Genomic DNA, 24,256 nt, shown 5'->3' with positions numbered 1-24,256 from the left:
CCACCTGAGCCTCAACTAGGACAACAGTGGCAGGAAGCTCGTCTCCACGGCGTTAATTAGCGCGAGCCCACAGTCGGCATCTCGGGGAGCGGAAAGGAGGACCTCAGGGAGAACAGGCTGCCTTTGTGTCAATTGGAGTAAATGTCTGGCCTCCTCCACGAGCTGCCATCAGCCCTTGGAGCCGCGCGCCGTCACGTTCCCCGTCCATGGTAATCATTTGGAAGGCACAACTTGGCAAATGGCGCCGGTTAGGATCTGGGCTCGACGTCACGCGTCGTGTTCAGCGAGGAAAACGCTCAGGAGTCGACCACTTCGTACAAAAGGAGGAGTGAGCTCGAGTGATGAGTTAACACGCATCCTGGGATATTGCATCCATTTCATAACTAATCCTGTTGTTTTCTGCTGGAAGTGTGCGTGGTCGAATGAGACATTTAATACAATTTAGAACCTCGCCCCCGGGCTGCCTTCTGCCAACCTACCGCATCAAAGTCACGTTTCTGAAGTGGATGCGGGGAATACAACTTTTCAGATAAATTAACTCTAGCGATGCACACTCAAAGTAAAACCCCCTGAACTTTGCTATTTGCACCCTTTGCACTTTATCCTTCCAACCCGACCGGTCCTCCCACTCTCATCTATTCTCATCCATTACGATATGGATTTTATTTGCATCATTTTATGCATCATTGGTTTTTTAACATTTTCATCTTCCTGCCTTCTTCTGTTGCGTTTTACTAATGTGCCCTTGCTGCTGCAAAGTAAATTTCCCTGGCGGGACGAAGATTAACTCAACTGAACAACTGCACTGTCGGAACCCAAAAAGGTCAGATTATGAATTTCAACCAATTAGACGGAAACAAAGAGCTGGCTCTGCATCCCATGAACTTTTCTGCCCTGTGCAGCAGTATGAACATACCCCTGCGATGTGAACGGGCCTACACAGTACAGTGAGCCATTAGGAGCGGGAGGGGGCGCCTACAACATTCAGGCCTTGTTCCACCCTGATTTGATAAGACGGGGATGGGCCTTTATTGAAAGGCAATGTGTTAATCCATTATTCTAAAACCTCCCCTCTGAGAGCGGTGTTGTAATGCGATGCCGGGCGAGGCCTAGAGGGACCGCTACAAGTCCAATTACACTGGTGTTATTTGCGGCGCTCTGCAACCTTTAAACTAGCACCCCATCTTCCCTGAAATCAGGCAGAACTCGGGCTGCTCAGACTTATGGTTCTTTGTTGTTTGAGTGATTAATAGTTTGTGTGTGTGTTTGTGTGTGTCTGTGCATTAGTGTGTTTGTGTGCGTGTGTTGACTGGGTTGTTTTTTGCGTGAACAAAAACAAGTGCATAAAGGCAACGGCATCATTTGGAAGCGATAGAATCAGCATCATGTCATGAAGAGTGGCGGTGGTGTTTGGGGATTGTTGACATACAGTAAACCCCAGCGAGATGAAATCAAGAGGATGTGCTCGTCTGTCGTACGTGTGGCACATCTCCACAGAGTAAGACGGCAGCAGGAGTACCTCCTAATGACACCGCCATGCTAATGTGGTGGCAGAGGCTTGATAAATGTAAATAAAACCTGACACATGTCACCGGAGGGGTCTGGGGGAGTGGGGGCGTGCAGGAGGCGCAGAGGAACAGCAGAATGGAGGCGCGCAACACAGACACTTCTATTTATGGAGAAGGCACCCAGCAGAATGACAGACATGTGCTCTGCACGGCAACATCTCCCCCCTACACGGGAGACGTGCACGCACACACAAACACACCCCACCACGCGCACTCACACCCTTTTCTGAAGCATCCGTGGAGGAAGTTGATGGAGTGAAGAGTGTGTGTGAGCATGTGTGTGTAAGCGTGTCTGTGTGTGGTATCTGTGTGTGTGTGTGTGTGGGTGGGTGGAGGGGGTGCTTTAAGGGAGCCCTGGGCTGCATCTTAACCACCTCCACACACATCTTTAGGAAGCACATAGTGCCAGCTCCCCATGTTATCCGACACGGAGCAGTCAATATAATGTTATGACCCTAAACCAAATGTACTCAAATCCCAACAAATTGTGAGTGCCAAAAAAAAAAAAAAAACATAAAATAAACACAAGATGCACCTTGTTCGAGTCGCAATCGGCATTGTGATCGTGTTCACTCTGCTTCTCCATCAGGAGGAGGACGAGGTGGGGCTGGGCAGGTAAGGGGGTGGAAGGTGGGGTTGATTGGTACATCAATGGCTGGCCCGAAGGGAGCACCTGGGCTGTGTCTTAACAGCCTACATATCTATAGGGAGCACACATCGCACAGCATGGTGCGTGGAACGACAAGCCCCCAGTCAATATGTATTCGTTAACGAAATGAAACTGCTGGGTGTCAGCTGTTGTCTCTCAGTAAACAACGCTGGCTGCCTTTCCTCCCCGCCGCCAAAAATGGAAAGGGAGCGCAGCGGCGGCGGCGGCGGCGGCGGCGGCGGCGGATGACAGCAAACAGCTCCCTGTCGGATTGACGCCGGTGCCTATGAAAGTGTGGAGATAAAACGTCAATCTGTCCTCTGACATCTGTCAAAACATTACAATCTAGCACGTGGACGGGCGGGAGGCATGTTCTGGCGACGGTAACAGAAATCTCCTGCAGCTTCGGGATTCTAACCAACGTGGCGTCTGGAAGGTTCTGGCGGGCCTGGGAGAACCTGCCTGCGCGGTCGAGGGTGTGAGACAGTCAGTAAGAGCGGAGGGGCCGTTTGAAAGGAAAGCCGCACGCTCCTCTGTCCTCAGCGCTTATTAATGAACCGGCTAGTGCGGGGCTAATTTTGCGGCAGTCAACTTGTCACCAAATAGCAACCGGCTCTCGCTGCCAGTCGACAGCAGCCCCAGGGCCCAATTACCAGAGGAAAGGAACCGATTAGGTGATTAAGTAGATTGTCATTCCGTGACTTTTAAAATGGTGGCATTGATGACGCGGAGCACCGGTTGATCTCATCGCCTCGTACAACTGCACCACCGCTCCTCTCTGCTGCCCCCACAATGTGAGGGCAGTAGATGAAGAGGACCAGGAGTTATAATGGGGAGAGATGATGGTGAGTGCCCATTATCGAGCATTGTCATTTAAAACGTATTTTTGGGGTATTTAGGTAGGCATGAATACCTGTAGCTAGTAACCATGGTATAACTGGAATTATGAGTGTGTCTGATGCTGGTTTAGCACACGCATTGGCACCGGCTCAATCATATAGTGTTGGAGACTTCCAATTACATGGTAGCAGGGTGGGTTGGGGTGGGGGGGGTGGGGGGGGGGGGGGCGCCGCATGCACCTGGTAGGCCTCAGCTGGTGGCCTCTGGTCCAATCCCCTCGGTTCATTATCCCCTTAACTCCCTCCCCCAAACACTGCCAGCAATCAGACTAAACCAAATACAGCTGGTAGGCGCCATGCTAAGCGCGCTAGCAGGGTCTCTGCTAGGAGGCAGCCCGCGGTACGCGTCACCGATGGCGCTGAACGCGTGGGTGAAGCCGGGTGGATTATTTAGAGAATGTCACGTGGATCCACTACCGCTGTAAAGGGGGGGTGGAGCTCTGGAAAAGGTCCTTGGAGGTTGTTCATTATCTCGGGTAATTAGCGAGCTTTGAGAACTGCTGTCCTGGCCACAAACGAGAGAGTGTTGACGACGGAGAGGTACCTCAGAGATCCACCGAACGCGGGGCCGATGTTGCTGAGGAAATGATCCTCTTGAAAGTATGAGGAGGAAACACTAAGTATATACACAGACGTCTCCAGGCAGGACCTACAGTGCATCCAGATGGCTACGAAATAAAAACGAAATGTTTGATTTCTTTTTTTTGTTCACTCATTCGACATGGAGAAATTGTTGTAAAAGAGTCACAGAGGCTATTGTTATCTTGTGTTTGTGGCTTGTTTTTCTCATCGAGCCATAATCAAATCAAAGGAAGCGGGTCAGCGCAAACAAGGCCACATTCTGAGCGTCTGTGTGCATCACTGAAGCCACCTGTTGTGTTAACAAAGGACAACGTTCACACAAACAAAGATTGAGAATAAATCCGGAGCTCTATTTATGAATACAAAAATACAGAAAAACAATTGTTTATCCTTAAAGAAATGGCAGGTTTGAATCACTTTCAGATAACTTAACTTTTGAAGGCTTTAAAAGGGGCCTTGAAACACAATTAGCATGTTCCTGCTTGAGCAACTAAAAGCAATGTAGTACTTATGTTAACAGTTTTGGGGAAGGGGTAATTGGGGAAGGAGGGCTCGTTTAGACAAAATGTTAAGATGTGTAAAATGGAAACAATTACGTTTTCTTTTCGGTTGACTATTTTGGATCCGTTCTAGTAGAAACCCCCCTTGTTTCTCAAAACATGTCTGGGTAATTGTGTATCTAGCAAAACTCATCACATTGATTAAAAGGAAAAAAAAAGCAATTACAAAAACTCAATGTTTGGCAGTAGGTCCCTTACAATATAATAGTTGTTACAGGTATGGATTGAAGTGCTTGGTTCCGTTTTCTTCAGATTTAAAATTCACATAATTACTACCCTACATTGTTTTTCCCCAACATGTTTAGATATTTACACATTCAACATCTCACATTTGCTGCATCGGGGAACACTATGAAAGAGTTGTGTTGTGGCTTGGAAGCCTGACTGAGCATGTCATTGAAGAAAAACACTGTTTAAAGAAAGACACAGTAAGGTCAACGTTGCTAACCTGAAATGTATCCGGCCATGCAGATGAAGAAAGCCTTTTTTTTATAGAGAGTATTTATGTGTGTGTGTGTGTGTGTGTGTGTGTGTGTGTGTGTGTGTGTGTGTGTGTGTGTGTGTGTGTGTGTGTGTGTGTGTGTGTGTGTGTGTGTGTGTGTGTGTGTTAAATACGTATGCAAAAACCTGCCGTTCCAGCAACAGTAGTAACAGAGGAAGGAGAACAATTGGCATGCGCCGAGGATCTTTGAAGTGCTCGCTCGCCTCTGTTTCCCGGCCCTAATTATCTCCCCTCCGTCAGCTCCAGGAGCTCAACGGGGGAGTCCCTGTTTTGAAACCCCCGCTATTTGACTCCCAAAGACATTGGCACCTTCATCAACCGTCAGGCTCCAGTCACAAGGTGCGTGGAGGTGAAGTATGGGCGGCTGGCAGACAGTAGGAGGGACTGGAGTGATTAAACCGGCACACTCAGAAAAGGCTTGCATTAAACCGTGCATGGAAAATGGTGCCCACACCTGAAGCAAGGGCACCATCCTTAATCAGTGGGTAATTTATTGACTCCCATTTACATCCACCCTAATGCGGGTGATCAAGCCCTCCGAGCGAAAAACGCAATAACCCAGAGAAGTGTTTTGTGAACAAAGGCAAATAACCAGGCCAGACACATCATTATGTTCCTTTCATATCACATTAGGATGGCTCCAAATGGGCCCTTCTGCCTGGGGTGGGTGGGGGGGGGGGGAGGGCCGATCGCATCGACAGCCAGGACTCAGGAAGGGGTTATGCATGTCAGAATCCCATCAGAGCATCCCTTCTAATGACCGTGAGTCCAACGCCATCTTCCTCTGTTTGGACACAGCTCCACCAAGCAGAGACACACAACACACACACACGCACAACACACAACACACACACACACACACAAACACACACACACACAGAGCCAACAAATGGACCGCCTTAATCGATGAGATGGTTTGCTCCGATCAGGGGATGAGGGGGGATGACAGAACGGGCTCATTTGATCGTTTGATGCGCTCGGCGCTCCACGGCGACGGCGGCCGGCCACGGCGAGCCACCCGGCGCTTTGATGGCGCCTGATGGGGGTCGTTAACGCCGTCAGCTATGATTATTCTGCCTGAGAAATCAGGGTGCTTAAAAAAAAAAGGGGAACGCTCGTGGTTAAGAAAAATGACTGCCATCTTGAGTGAGGATTTACATAAAACAGCACACACACACACGCGCGCGCAAACACACACACCCCCACACACCCCCACACCCACAGATAATGGTATGCGGTAGATGGAGCCGTCTCTTCTTCCCCCGAACAGAGAAACAAACACTTGTCCGTCACGCTGAAGGCGCTGCCTGGCGTTAAGCCGCTTTCCCCCCGTTCAGTTTAAAACCGCCGACGTTAATAACAAACTGATGGGAAATTTATTAGGGGGCTCCGAATAAAAACGATCTCCCCTTCACCGCGCGGCGAGTGCGTTAATTAAACTGTTGCCTCTCCCGTTTTCATTAGGCCTTGGAGTGCCTCTCTCTCGGGCCCCGAGAGCAACAACAAAAACAACACCGAGACACCGAGAAGTGTGGCTAAGGATGCAATTAAGCGCGCTTGTTTTACTACACGGTGGAGTCGGGGGGGCGGAGGGGTGGGGCTGGGCAAGACTTGCAAAGTTGGAAAATAAATAAATACACACGGCCCCGTTGTTGGAATACAATAGGGGCTTACGGGGGAGGGAGGGGGGAGGGGGAGAGACAGACGGAGCAGGGAGGGGGGAAGCACGGGACGGTGCAGAAGGTAGCTTTACGCTGGGGGTAAAGGGAGAATTGTGCTTGTCGGCATCGGTTAAAGCGCACCCACCGCTGAGAGGGCGGAACAGGCTGGAGGAGTGTGCAGTAAGACAGTTCACTGCTCCCCGTCTACTGGTTCTCTCTCCTACTGCTTCCCTCCGCCCTGAAATCCCTCCTTCTTTATTACTCTCTCCCTCTCTCTCCCGGTCTCTCCCTCTCTCATCCCATATCTCCCTCTTCTCTCTCCCTCTCTCCCCCTCTCTCTCTCCCTCTCTCATCCCATATCTCTCTCATCCCATATCTCTCTCTCTCTCTCTCTCTCTCTCTCTCTCTCTCTCTCTCTCTCTCTCTCTCTCTCTCTCTCTCTCTCTCTCTCTCTCTCTCTCTCTCTCTCTCTCTCTCTCTCTCTCTCTCTCTCTCTCTTCTCCCTCCTCTGCTCTCTCTTTCGCTCTCACTGTCTCTCCCTCTCTCATCCCATATCTCAATCTTCTCTCTCCCTCTCCCTCTCTCTCATCCCATATCTCCCTCTTCTCTCTCCCCCTCTCTCTCTCCCTCTCTCATCCCATATCTCCATTCTCCCTCTCCCTCTCTCTCATCCCATATCTCCCTCTTCTTCCTCCTCTGCTCTCTCTCTCTTTCGCTCTCACTGTCTCACTGCTCGCTCGCCCCGTCTCTGGTGAAACACTTTTTGTTGGAGAACAGTGTTCAGACCTTGCCGGTTAAAGGGGGGGGGGGGGGGGGGGGGATAAATAGTGCCATCAATGTGAACACTGAATACCAGAACGCCATCTAATCTAAATACTGAGTTTCAAAGGACTATTTTTGAAGGATAGAGCTTAGAACAGTGCAGTGCTTCACCGGATGACTGCCACTGCAATCAGCCATGCAAAATAACACTTTACAATTTCACATGATGTGGCTGCCAAGAATGCTATTTGTTGTGTTCTGAAAGATATGTATAATAGGTGCAATATATATGTAATATTTGACCGAGGGAAGGGCTCCATTCCAACCTTGACTCCATCCCTTCGTGGTACCAGCCCATTTGCGCTACGGCTGCAGCAACACATTCTAGAGATGGAGGACTGTGTACTAATGACTACGCGCACTGAATGGTTCTAATATGCGGGTTCATCCGCAAATCGCTCTCATTCGGAGCGTGCGAGCTGCACTCCTCCTTTATGAGTAATTTCTCTTCTCTCTCTCTTTCGCTCGCCGCCATTCCAGACTCGACTCTCCGTTAATGGGGGGGAAAATGGCGGCCGTTCTTAACCTTTAAAGCAAACATATAGACGGGTGAACGGCGGCGGGCCGGGAGGGTCGCATTAATGCAGACCAGTCATCTCTCCTTCAGCCATTAGCATGATCAATGCCATGCTAATGAGATAACATCTGGAACAAAGGGCCTTAATAGCAGACAGCTGCTGGGCAAAGTAAGCCAATTAGCGGCGCGTTCTGAGATGTTGACTAATACCGCTGCCATTGTGTCCTGGGTTAGTGGGACATCGAACGACCCGTATCTCTCCCAGCGCATAATCAAGACGGTCACATGGGTGGTAACTGGGAACGTCGGTATCTCTTCCAATGCATAATCAAGGCGGTCACATGGTTGGTAACTGGGAACGTCCGAGCTGGAGGGAGGGAGGGAGGGAGGGAGGGAGGGGAGGGAGAGAGAAAACACCACCACCACTCAGCTTGAGATGAATGCTTATCGAACAACGCTGAAATTGGTCAATTATGGAGAAAATCTGCTTTGAGGTAACCTTCCAGCTTATTAAATAAACTATAAATCAATCTTTAGGGCAGACTGGCTTAATGAGTAAACGTGTGTCTCTCACATTATCGCACGCCTGCACTGGGCATGCGTGGAAGAGTGTGTGTGTGTGTGTGTGTGTGTGTGTGTGTGTGTGTGTGTGTGTGTGTGTGTGTGTGTGTGTGTGTGTGTGCTTGTTTTGCTAGGGCGAAAGAGTGAAATAAATGTGAAACTTGCTGGCCTTGTAGAAAACATTTTGAAAGAACCATATTCCTCCGAACTTGCTTTCTTTCTCTCTCTCTCTATATATATATATATAAATAATGAATTAAGAATTAAAGAATTACATTGGGCATGATTTTCTATCCCGAAACACTGGCAGAGCAAGCCGGCCCGATCCAATTAGGCCAATGCTTAGAAATGGCAATAATGGGAGGAAGTTGAAAAGAAAACACGGTAATGCTATCTATAAGTGTCTGTACAAGTCTTTGGTAATATAATTACTATGAACAAAGAGCACCGTGTGGACCTCAGTGAGGGTGAAACACACAATGAAGCATTAAATACATCCACTGCAATGGGGAAAAGGAAAAATTAAAATAAATTAACCACCTTTTCAAAACAGCCAGTTCGTTAAAGACCATAAGACGAGTGGAGGGAATGGTAGGTAGGACCTTGTATGCACCTTCATTACCTCTTGTCATTTAAATGAAAAATTCTTCATTTATCTTTATTGATATTTTCTCACCACGGCTGTTCATTGCATTATTGAGTGAATTGTATTATTCATGTTCATCGCGAATCCATTTAATAATGATGATTCATGCACATATAGGCTACATTGTTTTTGTTACATGAATTAGACATGTGGTGATTACTACATAAATGCTTATTACAGAATAATAATAAAGGAATCCTCTGACCTCAGGATTTAATATTTGGGATATGTTCAAAATCTATTCAAAAGACTAAATTACTTATAAACTAAATTTCCATAAAACACATAGCACAAACACAAAACCTCCCTGTGAATTGCATCTTTAAAGAAGCAAAACACATCCTCTGCAAACCGATTTCACAACAACACCTCTTTATATACATCTAAATAGATTCCAAAAGGTCATTCGGTACAACCCACAGAAACAAAACATGGGCGCATTGTTAGGATTATTAGGGCGTTAAACGTGGTCGCGGTGAGGTCAGATACAGCAGGACAGGGCAGCAGGGAGAGCCAGAGAAACAACAGCAGCAGCACCACCACCCCAGCCTCCATCAGCAGGCTGTGGCGGACGGGGGGGGGGACGGGGACGGGGACGGGGACGGGGGACGGGGACGGGGGCGTTCAGGTTGGAGCGCGGTCGACACTGCTGCAGCAACACTATTCCACAGAGACCCTGGCAGAAGCAGCGGAAAAGCTCCCAACTAACTGTAATTGGTTTTAAAATAATAGAATTCATTACAGTTATAGCGCTTGTTCAGAAATGCAAACAGGGACAGGGGAGGGAAAAAACATTCAGCAGAGACTTGCGCTGAACCGCTTCGGTAAGAACCGCGGGGAGATGAAAGGCATAATTCAAATGACAATTTTAGAACCCTTAGTTCATTTATTATATCAGAGGCTCTGAAGATGATGTCGGCATAATAACATCAAGACGGTTCTTTCTCCTGTTTTTATTGTTATACTTGCAGGGATTGTGAGGAACTTTTCTCTGTGTGTGTGTGTGTGTGTCTCCCTCTCTGTCGGTTGAACATTCCTCCTCCTCCTCCTCCTCCTCCTCTTCCTCAGTCTGAGACATGAGAGGTGACAACAAACCAGGAGCGAGATCGTTGGAGGGGAAGACAGCTAACTGAAACCAAACATGAAGAATGTGACACGGGAACAACAACGCAGAAAAAAAATCCTCTTTGCACATGACGGCCGATTTACCGCTTGTCTTCCTAAATAATTATATCATTACTGCAGTACACATCCTTTGGTCTCATTGTTCCCACATCGCTTCCTCGGTGTACACGTGTCGGCGATTCAAGGGGAGCTCCTCGGGTTCAAAGATGGCGTTCAATACCCAATCAGTCAAGGGAGAGAAAAGACATTCTCTCAAGACCACTCAGTACATAAAGAGAGGGGTCACCTATCTCTCAATGTGATTGGATGTCGAACCCCCTGCTGGTTCCATAGCCCACATCAAGGACAGCCCCGCTGGTACACCATACGTCCGCCATCAAATCACCCTCGGGCCAATATCCAGTAATTGGCCCCATTCTAAAGCAGTGCTGGATACGGTTTTAACATCCGCTGATGGGGCCATAGAGCCCATCTAACCTGTGTCAGAACATCAGGTAAAAGAGATAGAAATGTTTTCCCCACATTTCTTTCCGACACACTGAAACACGGATAATAAAAGGAAAAACAAGACCGCCATACGGCTGTGTTTAAAAATGGATGTGGAATGGGAGTGCAATGGTAGCTGAGCGGAGTGGTGCCGCGGTGGGGGAAGGAGAGAGGAAGGACAACACATACAGGACATCAGCGATGCCTCATTGCTTTATGCATAAGGTGATGACACATCCTGTGCAATCCAGGCAATATCCCTGACCGGTCAGTCGCCACGACACACATCGGCCCTGGAGTCCGTGTCTCCCACAGCCCAGGGTGTCACCGCACCCCCACCAGAGGAGGAACGGCTCCTGGGAAGGGGTCCAGGTATGCAGTGAAGGCTCCTTGGTATGTTGTAGGATATGTTGGGATGGGGCCGGGGTATGTTGTGAAGGTATGAAGTGAAGGGGCCCGGGTATGAGGTGAAAGGATGTAGTGAAGGGGCACGGGTATATTGTAGGATATGTTGAGCCGGGGCCCGGGTATGTTGTGAAGGGGCCAGAGTACGTTGTGAAGGGGCCCGGGTATGTCCTGTAGTCTGCGTTGCAGTCAGAGGAACGTACATGCTGGGTGTGTCCTGTGTGGTCCGACTCTGTGGGCGCGATGAAGCAAAACGAGGAGCGGGGAACGCTGCAAAGATGAAAAGATGCCGATTTAAACGGCGCGGTTCTCCAAGCGCGACCGAGTGTTGCTAGCTAGGGACCGCCGAGGTTCATCCCGGTGGCGCCAGCCTGCTAAATTATTCAGGGCTGATTGCATAAAATTATGGCCCATAGTGGAGGCCTCGTCAATAGCGACGTGAGGTAACGCACGCTGCCTCTCCGGCCCCTTGATGAGCGAGGGAAGCGTCTAAAGGACGGCCCAAAGGCTCCCGTCTCGCCATCTTCCCCCATGTCAACAGGGTGCGGCTCCAGAAAATAGGCAGAAGATGACAGTGAGAACCGCGTTGTCTTCGGCCCCGCCCTGTCTGTCTGGTAAGTGGAAGGTAGAGCTATTGATCCGAGGAAGCAGAAGTATTTGAATGCAGTTGAGGCATTTCACACATCTTCTTCTGGCTAAGGATCAGGCTTCTTACAAATGGCATTAGCGGCAGACATAGTGGTGTGCTGTGAGGGCTGAGAGGATCCCATTAGGTCAATTCCACAGCAACAATGTCACTTTTCAGGCCCATTTGTACTGCGGCGAGCGGCTCTTTCAACGGGCGTCCACTGCCCCCAAGTGGTGGCCTTTGGTACTACAACACATGCAGGCTCTGTAGCCTGGTATTTGACCAGAAGCAACGATGACCAGCCTCTTTGTTTGTGAGTGTGCATCAGCCTCACCCAGGCAGATGAACTTGGCATCAAACGCGTTGATAACGTTGTAAATAAGCGTGATGACGGACCCGACCCCTCGTCTATTCTCCGTTAGCACGCCACGAAGCCGGCCAGAGAACGACGGAGGACAGACAATCGGAAAAGGGATAAAACTTGAAAGCTGCCATGTTTAAACGGGGACACATCTCCCCTGGGCGCCCATAACAGGGAAGTGCAAGCCAGACGATAACACAGCGAGCGATCCGGCCTTGATCATATGACCAATCATTACAGGGGGAGGGATCTGTCGGGGGAATCGACGGGTGAGGCTGGCCGTTGATGAGGCGATTATTCGGCTCTACTCCGATGCGTCTGAGTATGACCGCGGTATACGAGCCCTGCTGCAGCCAGACGGCGAGGAGGACAACCTCGTTAGCACTGTGTTGTGCTGAGTGGACTGGCTGGCTCGGAGCAGGATGCTCCCAGAGGCCCTTCCGGGCTTACTGCTTGAGTAGAGGGGATTACAGGGGGCCATCAATGTGTCTCTTTCACAGCCGCACGGCTAGAACAATCGGGCTTCCTCTCACGTTGACCCGAGCGTCCCCCCGTCTCACTCTGGCTGAGAGGAGGAAGAGCGGGCGAGGACTGGATGTCTGAAGCAGCCCCCTGCGTGCCCCCGACTCATTCAGAACATGCGTGAAAAGGGTGTGGAGAGGAGATGATTAGCCTTTCACTGCTGACCAGGTCCACATATTGTCAGTCATTGTTGAGACGGACGGCGGCGTGGTAATATGGTAATAAAAACAATGTGGAGGAGTGATGAGATGCTCATATGAATCTGAACACACTGCACACATTGTCAGTGGAACGCTTTATAGAGGCAGGCGATTTCCGCACCATTTTTGCTCCGTTTTGCTCTCTATGCATGTGCGTTTGTGTGTTTGCATTTGTGAACATGCGTGCACGACACGTGTGTCGATGTACATGTGTGTCGACGTGCACGGGTACGCGCGCGCGTGTGTGTGTGTGTGAGGAGGCGCACGGGAATCAGAAAGCGAGGGGAGCAAATGAAGAACTCAAAGGAGCGGGCCGCTATAAAACGTGGAGAAAGGCAGAATCTCACAGCTGTGTGAACAGTTAAAGCAGATGCGATGTGATGCGATGGTGGACGCATACAGAGAGGCAGGTTGTAAAAATATGCCATAAACTTTATGGGGCCTAATGCGGCCTTCAGGACCCCCCCGTCGTGCCGAGCAATGCTGACAGAGCCGGAGAGTGTGTGACTGAGCGGGGGGGAGAGATGTGCTACCGGGAGCGGGGACGCCATTCACAAGCCCCATTACCGGTATGTCAGATACAATATGTGTGTGTGTGTGTGTGTGTGTGTGTGTGTGTGTGTGTGTGTGTGTGTGTGTGTGTGTGTGTGTGTGTGTGTGTGTGTGTGTGTGTGTGTGTGTGTGTGTGTGTGTGTGTGCATGCATTGCCACTACAGCTACACATTATTAAAAAAAAAAAAACTGAATAAATAAAACAGGACAAAAAACAAAAAAATGGCTTTCATCAAAAACGTGTTTCTGAACACAAAGCTTGGCGGTAATAACCGGGGAACCTAATACACGGCTCAGAGAGCCACGAGGAAACGGGCAGGGAGGGAAGACAGGGGGCTGTTTACACCATGCAAGGAGGACGCTGATCCACGCCCGAGTCAGACAGACACACTTTTAAGCCATGCCATAGTCCTTCTGTTAGATCCAGGCGCAGTGCACCGTGACCACTCTCTCCTTTCATCTTCCCTTCAACATAATGAAAGACGGCACTGTTTGATAGGAGAGGCCAGATTGTTCCTGCCTTTAAAAAGACATGTGTCATGGAAGGATGGAGTGAGGGACTGAGGGAGGGAGGGAGGGAGGGAGGGGGCAAGAAAGGATGGAGGGAGGGAGGGAGGGAGGGAGGGAGGGAGGGAGGGAGGGAGGGAGAAAGGGGGTGGAGGGGTGAAGAAAGGATACACCAAAGACCGAAAGAACAAAAGAAAGAATAAAAAAATATAAGAAGTATCACTCGTTGTACAGAAAGTTAAAACTTTGCTCCTTCTTTAGGTCAAACAAACCACAAAGTTAGAAAAGCCATGTACGTTATATACGAGTTGCAGACTCCTTAATGCAGGTCTAATGGATACACACATCATATAGTTGTTCATCACTGCATGAAAACACGAGTAAATAAAGAAAACGGTTTCAATTTAAAAAGCAGTGAGCCAGGTTGGGCAGGTTATTAAAGGGAAATTCGTCAGTTTTCTACATTTAAAAATAATCCTTCTTTTTAAACCTGGGAGTGGAAACAGTTGGTAATATCAAGGTTTATGAGGAGAAATGGGTACTCTTGCACAATGCTGCTTGATTCAATTGTGATGCACTATTATTCAAATCTCCTCGCCTTTCCAAATCCAATATGAGCTCACCGGATTTTTAGAGCGCTGCAATGTATGTTTATAAATAAATAAAGAATCTGCAGTCTGCAGGATAAATAATGAATCAATCACATCCCACTCGACATTCCTGAATTAGTGCTTGACGTGCAACTTCAATTGAATGCAGGAGCTAGCCGCAATGGAATCGGCTTACACGCCAAAGTGTTAATACAGGTTTAAGGAGCGCAAGAACCCAAACAAAACTAGATCTGTCTTTCCCTTCGATCTCGGTGTCTTTTCCTTTGGTTACCTGTCTGAGCCGTAAGCACCTGGCTGACTGATTGTTCCCTGGTGGAGGAAAAAGGCAAAACTCCCCCTCTGTGTGGAGCAATGCTATCAGCAACTCTGGTGCTCCTAAACAGAAGGACAGTCCAGGAGGCTGAAGCAACGGCTGAGAAGCATTACAAAGCATTTACAACATCTACTACCAAACATCAAACTGGTTCTGCCAGACAGATTTTTCCATTGTTTATTTTTCAATAGGCACCGCAACATGAATGACAGATAACCACGCAGAGTTCAGCCGCAGTCAACCATGAGAACGAGTCTATAGAGTACAAAGGCAGTAGTCCTTCTGTAGCTGGGCTGTGGGTGGGTCAGAGTCCAACCTTCTCCCACAGCAATCAGGTCTATTATGGAGATCCATCTATGTTCATCTATCTTCAGAACAAATTTTGGAGGAGACGACTTCAGATTACAGGACACAAATGTTTGTCCGTCAGTTTCTTTATATCGATATGTATATCTTTATATTTATCTCTATATCTATCTATCTAACTAACTATGTATCTATATCTATCATATGTATTGATATATATATATATCATATATATATATATATATATAAATAAATAATTATATTTATGTATAGGGCCTACCGAGTCTCAAACTGCACACATATAATCATCATAATAACCTGAAATGTTTGCCAGATAAACCAGAGAAATCCTTTCAACTAATTGAACACAAACTATTCCGAAAGGCACTCCTGGAGCCGGCAACCTTGATCCTAATTCAAGCATCAATCCACGGCGAATACCAGAGAATGGGAATGTGAGTCACATGCCATTGATTTATTCTCCATTGCTCCTCCTTTATATCACCAAGGACGTGGGGCACACGAGATGTGCTCAACACACACCACCCAGTTTACTGGCATGTTGGAAACAAAATGTCTGTCACAGTGTTATTCCTTCTTTTTGTGAGCTTAAATCCCAGTGAAGGAGAGTCAGGAATGGAACAAGAGACAGATGTCGTATTTATTTCCTCTTTTTTTTCTACTTTTTAGTTTCCGTCTGTGTCGGATGTTCTGCTTTCCCAACTCCACCTGTCTGACATGCCATCTTGTTTCCCCTTTCTCTCCCTCCCCTTCTCTCCCTCCCCCCCCCCCCCCCCCCCCCCCCCCCTCTGAGGCCCATCTAAAGGGAGCCTACACCATATAGGAAGAGTTCACCTCTAGGCTAGAAGGGCTATAGGCATGCAGGGATTTGACACACAACACATGAATAAAACATGTGCCTTTTTAAGGTAGATATCAAGGATTTCAAGGCTGAATGAAAGGACTTTGAAGGAGATGTATCAAGGTTTGAACTTGTCATTGTTAGCGCCGGCCACTGAACCAAACATAAAAATGATGAACTATTTGGTGACTGCCAGTTTATTTTCAGTCTGATAACACCTGTGCTCCGCTGCCCTTCCTTTTGTGCTAGGAAAACTCAAACCTTGATGAAATCTTCTTGGTTGTGGTTCACAACTTGGAGAAAATGTTTCTTAACGGTGATCAGAAAGTGAGGGATGTTCAGTTCGGTGCACGAAGGTCGTGTGAAAATGAGGTTGATCATTTCATTTTTCCCCAATTACGTTATATTGCTTTTGATTATGGTCCGTGCATGTCTGGGCGTCTTCGGCACAAACCTAAACAAACCAAAGAGGCGAACACTAACGAGTTGCTATGGTAACAGTGCGGCGCTGTCAACACTGTAGATAACGCATGTATCAGTGTGATGTGATTTACACAAGAAACAGCACTAAGGCGTAGCCGCTGGCTCCAAGCCGCCGACCACTGCCTATCCCTCCGGCAGCTGGGATAGGAACGCCAGCTTCTGACACGACACCGCGGAGTCTTTACCAGGGAGTCAGGAGCCCGTCACACCGGCACCGATCGCTGCCTCAGCCCGCCAGGAGGACCGTCCCCTCGGGTCCTCCTACGGCCGGGCGATTAATCGAATTCTGATCGCGATTTCGATTTTTGTGTCAAACGATCAAATAATTAACATAATCAAGTTTTTTAACCACTCTAACCCTCTTTCGATGTTATGTTTTAAAGAAAGGGCAGACCAGCTGAATACATATCTGTATATTATTTTCGACTTGAATATTTAATTTATGACCATTTTGTGTATTTTTTTTAAAGCAAAATATCAAAGTTCTCAGTTCCAAAGGGTTTTTGGGAGAGACATGCTGAATAAATACAACATGATTTCAAACTCAAAAATCGCGCCGTGGGGATCCCCTGGCCCGGACCGGGCCGTGGGCGTGGCCGAGCTCCCCCCAGACGGTCCCCAGCAACACCCTTCCTCCGGCAGCCGTGTGTGAAAACCCTGGCGGCGCTGACAGCGCGAAAATGGGAATCCGCCGGCCGCGCGGAGAGCCGGACGCGCTCCGGACGAGCGGCGGCTAACCCGGACTAAGCGCCCTCCCTCTGCCTCTGCCGCTCCTCACAAGAGCCTTCTCTTGTCGGAGAGGCTGACAGCTCGCCGCGGGAGACACGGCGGCCCGGACCGCCTCCGGGGTCACCGGGGTCGGGCTGAACGCTCGCTCGCTCCACTTAAGTTGGGGGAAAAAACTTCTGGGTAACCACCGGGGTTTGTCTGCCGACACCTTTCTGACACGGTTTGGCGAACTTCTGAAAGTAGGTCCCCGCATCTCGGATGAGTGGCCATGATACAAGCGGGGTGGACTCTGTCATATTCCATTTACCCGGCACAATGTGACCAGCGCAGCAGATCGGGAGCTAGCGGCGTCCGCCGCCACACTCACAGCCCAAACCGGCTCTTTCTGCAGACATAACAAAGCACAAAAGTACCGACGGACAAAGACGGAGGAAAAGCAATCGATACAAAATGGCTCCCTGTAAAGTGCCTGAAAGCCGCAGGTTTGTCTGGGTCCGCAGCCGGTCACGGGGCCAGGTCACAGAGTGCTGCTTTAGCTTGTCCCTGTTCCCGTTAAGCTTTACAGTTCTCTTAATCCTAAGGAGAAGCTCGCAGAGCAATGGAACACCATTATTGGTGACAATTCAGCCTCTGCACAAGGCAATAACCGAGGGTTTTCCTTCCCCCCCCGCCCCCATTCGTTTTCTTCCTGAAAGCCCCTCAAAAAACCGTGCCCAGCTATTTACAAAAGGCAATAGGGTGTTTCTTTGTGAGGAGTTGACAGAGCAAATCTGCAATTGCCGCATTACAGTGTAGAGAAATGAAGAAATATTGGCAATCTGTTGACAGTGTATATTTATAAAGATTACTGGGCCTTTTGCAAACCAGAGAGAGGGAAAGAGAATTGCCAGCAAAAACAAAAACAAGGGCATCCATTTGTGAGATGACATGCCTTAATGTTTCAGAACAGATATGGAGATGTTGACTACGCATTCAAATTCAGAAGCCTTGAAAGAAGCCACTGAATTAAAGCGGGCAAATATCTTTCAGAAAAACAAGCAGTTTATATCTCCTTTGCTGTAAGACTGTACAGTGTGTGTATGTTTTTGTGCGTGCGTGTGTGTGTGTGCAAGCATTGGTGTTAGTGTGCGTTGTTGTTCGTGTGTGTATAAACACCCAAAGCCATATTAAGTGATATATTTTCTATAAGAGCGCTATTCCACAGACAAAATGATCATAGTACAATTCAGTTATGAGGCAAAACATTTCAATAAACAGATTAGATTGCAGATAACCGTAATTTGTGCATAAACTGATGCTCATTGTTGCCAGTTCACCATTCAAATGCTAATAGGTATTCCACAACAATCTCTTTTTCAAAAGAAAAACAGCCAAACCCAACAAAGAACTTGCTAGTTTATTTTCCTGATGCATCATTTCTAAACCCTTTGTCGGAAAGGGTTGGCATTCATTTGGCCCAAAATGTATTTTATGGCATTATTTTTAATTATTTTTAATTACAGCTATTAGCAGTATCAGGCTACGGGGGTCAAAAGGAAACCGTCCGAGCCATAATGACACCGCTTCTGCATTCTCAAACATACACATACACAGCAGCATATCCTCAAGATGGGGGGGGGGGGGGGGGGGGGGGGAGGAGGAGCAGCCAGGAGAGGAGGGAGGGGCAATAAGGGTGAGGGGGGAGGGAGGGGAAAGGGAGAGAGAGAGTAAAAAGGGGGGAGGCATGATACATTGGAAGAACAAGGCACGGAGGCCGAATAAATAAAGAGCGACTTACCGCAACTTTGCTCCCAGTTATCTGCATGCAGCGGTCAGCGGAGAGGGGGGGAGTTAATGTGCAAAAAGACACAAACAGCACAATCATTAGTAGGCCAGGGAGACTCGTGTCCACAGTACACACACAGAAGCATTAAGGTCCCGGCAGAACCCCCCCCCCCCCCCCCCCCCCCCGCACGCTGGCACGCCGGGATACTTTAATCGGATAACAGGAGATTTTTAAGTAATTTCTTGATTTATTCTTTAAAACAAACGCGCCAGCGTTGGGGCTCTGCAGGGGGATCCAACTGCAACGGCGTTCAACATCTGCCAGTTCATTTGTAGAGGGAAAGGAAAATGGGTAAACAAGAGCAGGGATATTTCTTAATGGAAATTAGCAAAATGCACGCAATGCTGTAAAGGAGAAGAAATAACAACAAAGAAGGTAGCATAGTAGATTCTTCCCAAGCGAGGGGAGAGAATGTGTCCTCGGCCATCACTCATGGGTGGGCATTCGTCTCCGTTACGAAACAAACAGCGTTCCTTGTTGACCGCGTGGGCCGCCCAGACCGGATATCCCACCTACGCTCTGACCAATCAGCTTTCCCCGCTGTGAAGGCGTCACATTTGGGTTACGACGCCACCGCGGGGCTCCGGGAGCCAGCGGGTCACCTGGACGACGGTAACCTTGTTATGTGTCAATAGCGTTAGGCTCCTATTCTTTATCGCCGCAACGGTGGTGCTTGTATCACAGTGTGTGTGTGTGTGTGTGTGTGTGTGTGTGTGTGTGTCTGCCTGCCTGCCAAAGAAATGTATTCTACTGTGCCACAGAGTACTTCTTCACACTGCATGGTTCAAAGAAAATGGCCGTTGATTATCTAAAGTAAACCTCTCCCATTGCGTCCCCCCCGCCTCTCTTTAATTTATCTTTAATCTTTCCTCCCAACCACCTATCCGTCTCCTCCTCTCCCTCTTGCTGGACAGTTCACTATTAATCTTTCCGCCTTTTGAATTTTTTACTGCCGCCAGAGCTTCATCATTCAGCGGCCATTTGAGGTTTAACTTCATGTCTTTGTTCCTCTCACAGAGGTTTGTGGCAGACAGAAAGCGAGCTAGTAATGTGCCATTGGCTTAACTCGCTCGCTCCCCTTTAACCCTGCATCAATCAAGCCGCTGTAGCCTCCGGTGAATGCACTGCACACACACACATGCAAATTAACACACACATGCAAATTAACAAACAAATGCAAATTAACACACGCACACACACACACACTTCTAATTTTGGGACTTTCACCTTGTGTACCTTGAAGTAACAATGGTGCCAGTAAAATACCTTGTTTTGTGGTTCCCTACTTTCTTGATTATGATAATGCGCAGATATGTTACATTTAATTAGCAGTCAGGTAGGCGCTTGTGGGAAAAACATACGCTAACATCACATTTTTTATTTTATTCGGCAATGCAACACCTTGTTCTAACTAACAAGGTGGCAAAACTCCAGTCAGAGCCTGTGAGAATGAACCCAGGCGATGTAATCATTAGAAAGGCTGTTGAGGTATTGCCTCATGCAAGATGCTAATGAGCATGTTGGTGTATTGTTACAAAGAAGCATAAACAGACTGAAAATACACTTAGAAAGACATAGCCGATTGTCACATGCAAGTGTCAAACAAAGCCATTCATAGTGTGGTAATTAATTAAATCAAACTGAACATTTTTATTCAGATGTATTAAATGCCCCAAACTGAGCTGCACTCTCTAGGGGACGATCCGGTCTCAGTGCAAATATAGTTGCCTATCTCGCCAATGAAAATAAAATTAAATGAAACGGAGGAAATATCAATGTATTCTGCTCACTGGTTCCGGCCGTCATACCTTCCCTGAACAGCACTGCACGTTGGAAAGGGAACCCATCAATGACAAGACGCCAGGAAGCGGGCACGTTTGTCAGCACACTCAAAATAATTAATGATTGCATTAGCGTGGAAGACCTGCTGTGGCATTTTAATAACACTGGCACACATCTATCAGAGAAACAGAACGAGAGAGCATGCACAGAGAGAGAGAGACAGAGACAGAGACGGAGACAGGGACAGAGAGAGAGGCAGTGAGAGATGATGGAGAGAGGCAGCTGATCATGCACAGAGAGAGAGAGACAGAGACAGAGACGGAGACAGAGACAGAGAGAGAGGCAGTGAGAGATGATGGAGAGAGGCAGCTGAGCATGCACCGCTGGCGGTCAAGGACGTTCAGACTCTCTCCCAGCCGAGCAGCCGGTCTAGGATCTATAGGAGGGTGCATTGTATTCAAATGAATGAGGTCAGCACTCAGCACACTGCGCTCCTTTGAGAGAGGCTGCTCCGTTTTGTGTCAGGGGTAATTCACCGGACTCCTGCTGAAATGCTCCGGTATTGCAGGGGGAGGGGGGGGAGTTAGAAAATAAATAGCTTGAGATTGGGCGAAAGTAAATACACTAATAATAATCAGCCTGTTACGTGATTATTTCAAGCTATATTTAAGTAGTCTACAGGGGAAAGCGAGAGGCTATTCTTCCTCCAGAATGATGAGGAGGAAGGGAATGGGTGTGCGGTGAAGGAGGGAACCAAAGGCAAACGCAGGCATCATCAGCAGAGGCTATTTGAGGCCTATGGTTTTGAACCTGTTCTTTCTTGGAAGAATAGCAAACTACATCGAGGACGGTTGTTGGCTTTCAGAGCAGCACTCTAACTGTATGCGCAGTTTGTTGCTCTTCTGAGCAGGTCTGTTGAGCTGTTGTGAGACCAGGGGGAAAAAAAAGGAGTACAACTTGGTGAGAGTGTAACCCCTTCTCTGAAAGCCATCTCTCCATCTCTTCAGCTAGCCTGGTAGCTTAAGGGACCCTCTAGAGTTATTAGGCGTTAAAAGATTTGAATCATAGATGTTGAGGCCCGGTGACATTCACCAATACTCAGACCACCGCATCTGTACCCCTTTGATGTTGGGATAACATTAAAAACAATAAAAATGTGATAAAAATGAAGGGGTGCGGGGGATTATTTTATGATATAATAGAATGAAACGTAGAATGAAACATACTAATCTTGTCTGGAACTTCCAAGAGCAGCAGGTATAGATTGTAACGGCGTGTGAGACGTAAGCCAGATCACCTTTAGCAAAGAAGATACCAGCGATTGGAGCACATCGAAAATACAGAGCCATGCAGAAACAGAACCACTACTTACGCCACCCTGATTAAGTTTGGATGGAAACCCGTCGTATTAATATAAGAGCACCGTAGTCGACACCTCTAAATTATTGATTTGTATTTTTAGTTTACTGGGACTTAAGAGAAAACAGATAATTTTCTCAAAACACTCTGAATTATTCAGAGCGTTACAGCAATCGTTGATATAACTTCCCCCGAAAAAGTATGTGGCTAAATTAAAAAAAAAAAACAGATTTTGTAAGCATTAAATTGTATTACACTTATCTACACAGACTTATAAAAGGCTGCTCTTAATACTGCTGCTGGCTCTCGCCAATAATATTTCTTTGTGTTCAATAATATGAAAACCTAATCACCTTAAGCATAGCCCCCTCGGGGAGTGACACACTCAGGCAGTTTAGAGCTATTTCACGAAGGCTTCAGACTGCAAGACTCCACTCTCTCTAGTCTAAACCAATAAATGTTGGAACTGGTATTTCTCCATCTTTAGGGAGGTCAACAGGAGCTTGTGTGTCAATGAAATATCTATTCAGTGGAAATAGTAGCAGCCACCTTGGATAGTGCATCTGCTAGTCTGTATTCGTCCTGCTGTGTCATCATGTCTTTTATCAACTATGTCCATAAAGACATAAAAAGATGTAATGTCGCCTTCTTAGGAAGGGTATTTGGTATTCTTTATTGTCACCCTCACTGTCTCGTCTCATGCAAACCTCTTCTGTGTGTGTGGCCGTGCATACACGTGTGTGTGTGTGTGTGTGTGTGTGTGTGTGTGTGTGTGTGTGTGTGTGTGTGTGTGTGTGCGCGTATGTGGCAGTGCCTACATTTGTGTGTGTGTGTGTGTGTGTGTGTGTGTGTGCGTGCATACGTGTGTGTCTCTGTGTGAGTGAGTGTGTGTGTCCGCTGACATACCCTACACTTCAACACTACAGATGAGATCCAATCCAGTCATTTCTGGGGCTCTGGAGAATGAGCGTGCGGCCTGTCCCCTTTTTTTGTTCCCTGTCTTTTCACTACACAGATTAAGTTATTCATTTGAATAATATATCAGCGCTCACAAAGCCTAATGGCTCCTGCGAAGAATTCAATCATCTCTGATAATCATCATTATCAATAATGGCAGTTAATTACCATAACAATGAGAAGGGTAATAAATGATGTTGTCGCGAGGAGGTGCCACCAGGGTCGGTGAGCGACCGGTGTGGAAATCACTTTGCTCGGCTCCCCGTGTGTCGATGGAGCCTCCCCCCGTCGCAGCCGCATGCCGGAGATTACAGGGGAATTATGATGGAGACACCCCGGGATTAGCTCTTAAATCCACTGACTTATCTGCCATTATTGGTTAAGAGTGATGAACGCGTCGTGTTCCATATTGCCACGCGGGAGCCGGCGCCGTTCTTTCATAAGACCGAGGCAATGTGAGTGCGGAGGGCCAGCGCGGTCCGACAGGAGGAGCTCCGTGGGGCTCCGTAGGCACCCCCCCCCCCGGAGGGCCGGAGGAAACACACCAGGAACAAATGAACGCCGCAAATCAAGGGCAGAGGAAGAGGAGCAGGAGAGGGAGGGGGAGGGAGAGACACACACACACACAGAAACACGGAGGAGGAGACACACACACACACACAGAAACAAGGAGGAGGAGACACACACACACACACACACACACACACACAGAGGAGGAGACACACACACACACACAGAAACACGGAGGAGGAGACACACACACACACACAGAAACAAGGAGGAGGAGACACACACACACACACACACACACACAGAGGAGGAGACACACACACAGAAACACAGAGGAGGAGACACAGAGAGAAACAGAGAGCTGAAGCGGCGGATCAGGAGGAACTCATTATCCCGCAGGTTTACAGAACGTCGTGATATTTCATCCCGCCCACAACCACTACACAGTCCCTGTTCCCCGGTCCTCGGACGGCGCTGCCGGGCGAGCGGAAGGAGCGACGCGCTGCGTTACTTACAGATTTGGAAGTGGCCGAGATGTACTGGACCACCATCTCTCGCCTGGTACTGAGGTCCTTCCCACGCAGAGGCGCCTTCCGGTCCTCGTTCAGGTTCATGTCCTCCTGGGGAGAGGAAGAGGAGGAACACAGGAGTGAGGAGGAAGGTGTACACAGGGTTTCACTGCTGGAGACCAGGCAGCCGTTGTCACGGTGGCCTTTGATTCAGGCAATAACATGGATACGTAACACTACGGAAGAAACCAAAATGT

At 48.2% G+C, this 24,256-nt stretch overlaps 1 protein-coding gene across 1 annotated transcript in view; it reads right to left on the bottom strand.

Annotated features, from left to right (window-relative positions):
- Window positions 1-24,256, bottom strand: part of diaph2 (diaphanous-related formin 2) — a gene marked incomplete in the record, with an annotated part of 364,953 nt that overhangs the window by 316,662 nt on the left and 24,035 nt on the right. The window contains 2 exon segments of the mRNA XM_030368457.1: window positions 18,835-18,855; window positions 24,006-24,110. Of these exon segments, the coding sequence (XP_030224317.1) occupies window positions 18,835-18,855; window positions 24,006-24,110 (126 nt within the window).

This window comes from Gadus morhua, chromosome 10, assembly GCF_902167405.1.
Source record: "Gadus morhua chromosome 10, gadMor3.0, whole genome shotgun sequence".
Lineage (NCBI taxonomy): Eukaryota > Metazoa > Chordata > Actinopteri > Gadiformes > Gadidae > Gadus > Gadus morhua.
Note: the sequence above shows the minus strand (reverse complement) of the source record. Positions and strands in the feature narration are given on the sequence as shown.